The sequence below is a fragment of the Macrosteles quadrilineatus genome, unplaced genomic scaffold, assembly GCF_028750875.1.
Source record: "Macrosteles quadrilineatus isolate MER2022 unplaced genomic scaffold, UCM_ALF_1.0 Scaffold_4__1_contigs__length_99947679, whole genome shotgun sequence".
NCBI lineage: Eukaryota > Metazoa > Arthropoda > Insecta > Hemiptera > Cicadellidae > Macrosteles > Macrosteles quadrilineatus.
The window spans coordinates 14,930,833-14,938,772 of NW_026542597.1; the positions used below are offsets into that span (position 1 = coordinate 14,930,833).

A 7,940-nucleotide genomic window follows, 5' to 3' on the forward strand; every position below is an offset into this window, starting at 1 on the left:
ACGCAAATGTTTAACAATTTAAAGTATAAACCAGTAATCCGGAGACTATACAGAACCCTTAAAAATAGTTTACAACTCAATTAGTTAAGGAAAGGCCAGTTGGCAGATTAGGATTATTATGTACAAGGATATGGTCTAGCTTACCTGGTAGACATAGTCCTGATTAACCTTCGTAACACACATAAAACACTACTGGAGTCTTTCTTTCTTCTCCCTTCTGATGAAGTCCCTAACTGGGACGAAATATTAAGTTTTCTGTGTTGTGTCATGTGTTTTACGTGTGTTACCAAGACTAATCTGGACTCTATCTACCAGGTAAGCTAGCTGATCCGTATCATTGTACATAACAATCCTTACAACTCAATTAGTTAGTCAGGGACTCAATTCAACTGCGTATAATTTTATTCTGGAACTGGTTACGACAATAATGATGAGAATGTGATGATTACTTTCTATTTAGTAATCTCCTATTTACAAAATACTATTCATTCTTTTCATAAATTACTCTAAACTGCACCTTTTAAATTCATAGAGCATCACTGAAACAGTGTTACGACTAGTGGCAGACCTGCCAGTGCCATACAGTCATGTCAACTGCTTGACTGCGCTGTACCAGCTGTTATTTACTCTGTGCGTAGAGCCTCACCCGAGGTTGGTACCACCGTTACCGCAAGCTATCACTGCGTTCACGGCCGGCTCACACCATCCTTTCGGTTTGGTAAGTTCATGCTACTTTACTCACTGTCTCAAATCAAACTGAAATATTCCAATACCTCAATCCTGGGTCCCTTTTTATGCAATTTTCTGGTATTAACTACTTACATAGGTTTTATGGTTTCAACCTGTTGATTTTTCATCGTTCTGGTATGTTATAAACGTATAAAGGTTTATCTTTAGCAGGGCAGATGATTTTAAAAACGGCACATTGTTCAAAGTTCGCCAAAGATTATACAGACTTAAAAACAAATAAATATATTACGAATGACACATAAATCAGAACATTAGTTGTTCCTCTCTTACATTGTACACTACACTGTTTTGTGTGTATGATGTGTAATACAAACACTGAACATTGTGTGTAAAAACTCTATCTATTAAAAAACATTCTCCACTTGGCTTTTATTTAAAGATAACCTTATTGTAAACAATATAGCATTGTTTAGGTGATGTGATCAACTATCATAAAATGAAACTCTAAATGAGAAAATTGAACTTGAAGTGTAGCATACTCAATGAAGGGCTCATTTAGTTCCGTTCTCTACTGGTAAATATACTAGCGAACGCTGGTTGAGTTCATGACCTTTGTTATTTTTTAAATTTAAGGTCTCCCTTAAGTTTCAAATGGGTTTCTTCTCTAAAAGATTATAAACCTGTATCACTATAGTGTGATAGCACCTTGTGACTCATTTAACCAAAATGTGTACTTATTTTGTTACATGTAGTTTGCTTTGTTTACAGGTTAGACAGACTTGTACCGCTGCTTTGAGGTGTTTGGACAGAATCATTCATCCAACGGCCGCCTCACTGTACTTCCCTGTGACACAGGTGGAGACGGAGGATGAAGACAACGAGGAAACCCCACCTTTGAAAAAAATGAGAATCGAACCTCCCAATGAGACCCAATCCAAAACAATGAAAACAGAGGAAAATGAAATGGAACACAGAGAAATTGTACTTGAAAAGGAAATCAAAATAACAGAATGTACTTTAACTGATTCAGAAACAATAGAATCGGTTCATTTAGATCATCCAAAACAGGTTATTGACATAGCTGAGGAGGATGACGAAGACAACGAAATTGAAGTGGTGGACATTACTGGGGAAGATGAAAATGTCAGTAGCACTTCCAATGCTGAAGAAGGAACGTGGAGTCAAAGTGGTGGGACGGAAGTAGGGGAAAGTTCTCAAACTGCAGATTTTGAGGAGAAAGGAACTAGAAATGATGGTGTATATGAAAAGGCTAAAACTCCACCTTATATTAGAAATGAAGATGAATTGGACTCAACTGGTGTAGATGCGGATAAAGATCAAGATGCTGACGTATCTCAAATGTTGATGGACTTTAATGATGAAGTTAATGATATGAATTATGCCTTTAAATCAGGACAGTGAAAGAGTGTCCTGTCCACTTTTAATTTTTATGAAACAATTTTTTCAGTTTTTGTGTGTTTTATTTTTACAACATTCTTGAATGTAGTTTTATTCGCTTGGTAGATTAGAAGTTAAATTTTTGCATTGCAGACTGCATTTTATGTCATAGAGCTCATAAACCTTTAATACTCCATCATCTAACCGGCTCAAAGTATTCAAAATTTGTGCACAGTAGGCCTATAACAAAAATAATCAGATTTAATTGGGACCTGACCCCATCCAGATCATTGAAATTACCTTAAAAAGTACCCACTATTTGATTAAAAAACTTAAATATTTTAAATATTATATGGATATAAATCTAGAATAGGGGTCTAAAAGAGAGATTAATTAAACATTTGTTTATGTTCAAGTACTGTACCGTATTTAATTTATAGTGTACTGCAAAATCATCAGACACTACATATTTGAGGTAGTTCTATGCAAAATTCTCCCATTGCCTACTCTGAAGTAAAGAGCTTAGTGCAAGGTGTGAAATTGTATTTCTTTTTAGAGACTAGAGACAAATCTGGATTAACGACTGTAAAAATTTTTGATGTTTGAATAATTATCAACGTTTTACTGTAGTATGTAAAAAAACCAAGAAAGGCTACTGCACTTAAAATAAAAATAGGATGTGTAAACTTCCATCAAGTCAATTTCCATGGTTTTATTTCAATGAATCTGATAAGCTGGAGGACTTAAAGTAAAATCTCCTCAGTTACATAAGGTGAATTAAATTTCACAACTCTCATGGATTGAATTTTAATCAACATGCTTCAGTGAGCTAAACCATGTGATACTTAACAATCTTAACCTAAAATTTACAATCATATGTCCAACATGCCTCAGTTGCATTGAATACTTGTGATTTAACTGACAAGATCAAAAAGTATCAGGAGAATTTTGGTAGACCGAATACTTCAGGTTGGAATTCCTCGAGTGAGTTAAGTACAAGGGTTGCTTCTTTTGTGAGTTCTCTCGGTAGAAAGTCCTCTGGCACCATAACAACTTGCATGCCTGCTGCTATTGCTCCTTGGACTCCGTTGTGAGCATCTTCTAACACCAGACACTGTGGATAAAGTGAATCGGTTAGTTGCAATTCCTGTGTAGGAGATTTCTCAAAGTAAAATATCCTTTATTCATCATCTCTAATACAGGACATGTACAACGGATGGATTGGTTGGTTGTTTAGTTTCAATGTTATCTTTAGTTTTTGAGCTTCGCAGGGTCATTTTACCTTACATTTGGCCTAAAAGGCCCGTGTTGAACGTATGAAACAAAGCAAGGGTGAGCTTTTATAGTATTGAATGAAATCAGCTGATAAATTCTTAGTGCCGGCTCCGGGGAAGCAAACCAGGGATGTTGCTGCCTTGGATTTATAGTCTGGTGCATTTCAGACTTAAAACATTAGACATAGGCTACTGTAAACAGTTTTTTTACACCCCCGTCATTTATGTGGCCTACTGTTGTGAACCTAAAAATTGACTTATTTTTGCTACATAAATAAACAGTATACATTTTCATTATTGTACGGTATCAACTTCCAATGGTTTGTTCATACGGCCTTGTCTCAAGGTTTATGATAAAGACTATTTTGCTGTATACCGTAGTACTGGAAACATTTTAAAACTGAAAACTACAGATTACAGAACCATGTTAACCAAACTCAAACCTTGATTGCAATTGCATTAGGGTAATCTGTGATCCTTGATGTACCAGATAAATATCTTGATGTGGCTTGCTCTTCACTTCTTGTTCCAACCCACCTTTTAGATTAACTGGCCAGACTTGTCTATAAAGGGAAGGTATATTAGGACTAAAAACTATCTAATCATATTAAACACAAACCTTGCTTGGATGAGGGTTGTCTGGGAACCTTGAAGCACAAACCAGATAAATGTCTGGATGTGGCTTTCCCTTCTTCACCTCCTGGTCGGACCCCGCCATAACCACATGGTGGAACTGAGCCATCAACTCGTGGCGGTTGGAGACCTTGAGCTCGTAAGTCTCACGTGAACTGCTGGTTGCCACGGCAATCGGAACTTTGCTCCTGGCCAGATGCTGAACCAGTCTCTCCGCCCCTGCACAGCCAGAGAAGCTGTCAAAGTCTTCACTCGAGTGTGGGTGGGTACAATAATTATAAACGATTCAAAAGTAGTAAGTAGCTGATGGATAAAAAGTTGAAAATACTTGTGCTATCGAGTGGTCCGACTAAGCGACCTCAGTTTTGAACATAACAGTTCATTTTGAAACAGATTATCAAGTTTAACAAGATTTTTACATCCCTTGAGTTGTGAAGGGTTGTCACACACATACATACACAAGAAACATAAAACACTAATAGCGAGTATGAGGTGTAGCCCGCATAAGCCTAGTTTAACACTCTTAGCCTCTAAATAGGCATCCTTGTTAAGTAGATTTTGTAGTTAATCTAATTTGTGTTTTAAAAAGGGAATCCAATTTTAATTTCGCCCTTACAACATTTTAATTTTGCCCAAAAAATTATTCTTGTCAAAAACACACTTGGCAATAATATATTTACCTGGTTTAAGCTCAGCACTCTTCATGGCTCCGGTTTGCAGTTTCTTTATCTCAGCGGAGAACTCGACTGGTGTGAGAGGAATGTTGGTAGCCCTGATGATCTCCTCGGCACAGTCCACATCCTTGCGTCCCAGGACTGCCAACCGCATCTCATGGGTGAACTGTTTATTGTAGCGAGCAAGCAATTCTTCATACTTCAATTTGTATACTTTCTCTGTATCTAAAATGTTCAAGTGGTGTTAGATCCTCCCCAGTTGTAATATGCATAGAACATTGCTAAAGAGAGTTTGTTTGTTAGAACCACATCGTTCTTGTGTCAGTGGCGTAAATAACACCTCCGCAGCAACCCCTGCAGTGCGGGGAGGCGCCAAGGTTCGATTGTCGCGTCCACGAGAGTTTTTGGATATTGCTGCGATAACGGCCTTTCCTGAGACAAACGAATAAAACATAAGTGGTGTTTTTTTTTGGGGGGGGAGGGGGCGCCGATCAATATACTTACGCCACTGTCTTGTGTAAAAGGTTTTATAGTTAATAATATTAATTTTTCCAACCAAATATTTTGTACATGAGCGTAAATCTATTGTACAAAACATATAAATCAAGTTACAGGGCTCTTCTCGGAATATAGAAAAAAAAAACTTTCTGTGTGTATAATCTAAAAAAATCCTGTAACTACTTAAATTGAATTTTGAAATATATTAAATGGAACAGAAATATGAGCCCTGAAATAATAATTTTCTGACTTTGGATAGATAAGGAATCACAACTTTTTTGATAATTAAGTGCTATACCGTATTCAGAACATAATTTTATTTATTTTCAGAGGGTAAAAAATTCTATCTTCTTAAAAATTTAATGTAGCAGACATACTTTAATACTTTTAATTGTAATGTCCCACCTTCACATCCTAGGACGCTAGGTTCTAGCCTGGAACTGGTTTTACACATTACTTCAGGCTAGCCATAGAGGGTGGCGTCATTAACATATCACATAGATAATTAATCTATTTTTGTATTTTTGTCAGTTGTTATTTAGCTTGTAGGTTTGTTGTTTTAAGTATTGTTTTCGTTGCCATATCCAATTGGATTGATAGGTATTAGGCTAGTCTAGTTGTTATTGTTGTTTAGTTTATCAACTATTTTGTTCTAGTCATTCACTTTGTACCTCATAAGCTTTGCACTGTATTAATTTGTATCTACTTTGTATTGTTATAGTAACCGTTAATAAATTTCACTTGTATTTACACATACTTACAACACACATCTATTCAACCCTGTTATTGTTAAATGTTCACAATTAGCCATCCTGAGTTTTGTACGTCTTTGATTTGTTATATGTAAAATGGAGATGTCAATTGAAATAAATAAATAAATAGACGAAATCCATTGGTGATTGGCAGGATTTGAACCTGGGACCTCATAGGCTCCGAAGTCCTCTGCTCTAATATTATACCAGCTCCCTAATCCATTAAGAGTTTCAATTGTTTGAAAATGGATTGTGTTTTAAATAAAATATGCCTACAAAATTGTATAGTTGTCTCGCATACACAGTAAAAGTATAAGAAAGAACATTTATAATTTAATTTCTTAGTAAAACCTAATGTTCTATTAAAGGTGTTTTCTCAAAAGGAATACCATGATACAAGCCCAATTATACCTGATTACATACTATCTTTTTAAAACAAGGACAGTTTCCTTTAATCGTAAAAAATATTTGGAAATATTCCTAGCCACAAATAATTTGTCAAGACAAAAACAGTTTTTATCTCAGAAAAATGTCATCAATTGAAAATGTTAGTTACGCTACAAAGTAGCTAACTTATTTGAGAGTTACTGATAACAGATATTAACCTTGCTATCATTTGAATGCTTTGATGGATATAGACCTTTAGAACCATTTCATGAAAGCCATTTCAGTATACAACCGACTTTACGAATATTGTTCCTTGACATGAAAGCAATTTAACAAATGATTGTCCTGTCTGTAGTTTATCCGATAAATGTATGTCTGACTTTATATGCTTTAAATAAATGTATGTATATTTTGACTTAAATTGTTTAATCTTGCTTATTCGCAAGTGAATTTAAAAAATAAAAAATATGACGCTAAACTATAAATAAAGATATTTTGTACTATGCAAAATTTGATTAAAACTAATACTTCTGCATAAAAAAAATAAAATATATTAACAAAATAAAATAGGTAGCCTACACATTAAGTAATGAAATATAAAGATATTATTCTTAGAATAAGTTTTATCTGGTTCCAAACAAAACTAATTGTAGATCGAAAAAGGGTAAATAATCTTACACCTGTTAAGATAAAAGAAATTAATTTAAACTCTTATTTTCATATCTTTATTTTTTAAATGCTTAGAGTATATCTAAGGTATAATGGGTTAGCAATTACACAATGTAAATCAAACTACTCTATGCATTTTTTAATTAGTTTTTTTGCATATGATGTTATTACATGCAATAACAAAATATTTGTTTTTGTCTTCTAAAATTAATCTGTCAAGTTGAAGAGTGTATTTTTTTAATAGCCATTCTAATAAATCAACAGTTTATGTAATAAATACAAGTAACATATAATAAATATAAGCATACCTAAAATAAGGCCATCCAGATCAAAAATGACATGAGTGACTGGTGAATATGAACCCATTGCATAGTTGAGACAACTGTCTAAAATTAGCATCAACAATGGTGAAGTAACTTGCTTTTCTTTCACTGTTGCCAACACAAGCAAGCTCTAAGAAATTTCCCTGGCATCAATAGACTTAGATAAGAGAATAGGAAGTTGTCCTTGTTGCGAGTGTAGTATAAATTAGTCAAATTTATAACTTTGTTTTACAATATGTTATTTACCAATAGGCATTAGTTAAAATTCAACTAATTTCTATTTTAGATTATTTTGTCCTTTCACTCTCTGAAAGAGGTTTACTAAAGGTAAATATTTAGTGTTTTGTGATATTTTTAAATACCTACCTTCATGTCCCTTAACTGTATTTGTTAGGTAAAGTTGTTAAATGCTACCCATTTCTAAATTTTACGATTGATAATACAAAATTTAATTGAGTGACTATTTATTCTGCATCTTAATAAACTACTTTAAAACGAGGATTGTGATTTAATTAATTTGCATTGTACTCTTCAAAACAACTTTGTTTACAAGATGATTAAAAACTATTGTTGATAGAAACTATTGTGATTATTCAGAACAAAATTTTAAAAACATTTAACAAAGTTTTGAACAATTTACAA

The 7,940-nt window shown here is 34.0% G+C and overlaps 1 protein-coding gene across 1 annotated transcript; it reads right to left on the bottom strand.

Moving 5' to 3' along the window:
- Positions 1–2,879: 2,879 nt before the first annotated feature.
- On the bottom strand, positions 2,880–7,670 carry LOC128992763 (pseudouridine-5'-phosphatase-like). The gene is made up of 5 exons (XM_054416502.1): positions 7,665–7,670; positions 7,284–7,428; positions 4,676–4,894; positions 3,982–4,214; positions 2,880–3,202 (listed from the first exon to the last, which is right to left on the bottom strand). Exons 1-5 carry the CDS (start codon positions 7,668–7,670, stop codon positions 3,026–3,028), a joined length of 780 nt encoding a protein of 259 aa, XP_054272477.1. The 3' UTR covers positions 2,880–3,025.
- Between the last annotated feature and the right edge of the window lie 270 nt (positions 7,671–7,940).

Excerpts from the sequence above, each read along its gene's own strand:
- LOC128992763 (XM_054416502.1), bottom strand. Across the intron at positions 4,895-7,283 it reads TCTGGATGGCCTTATTTTAG|ATACAGAGAAAGTATACAAA; the intron begins GTATGCTTATAT and ends TGAACATTTTAG. Across the intron at positions 4,215-4,675 it reads GAGTGCTGAGCTTAAACCAG|GGGCGGAGAGACTGGTTCAG; the intron begins GTAAATATATTA and ends CTGGCTGTGCAG.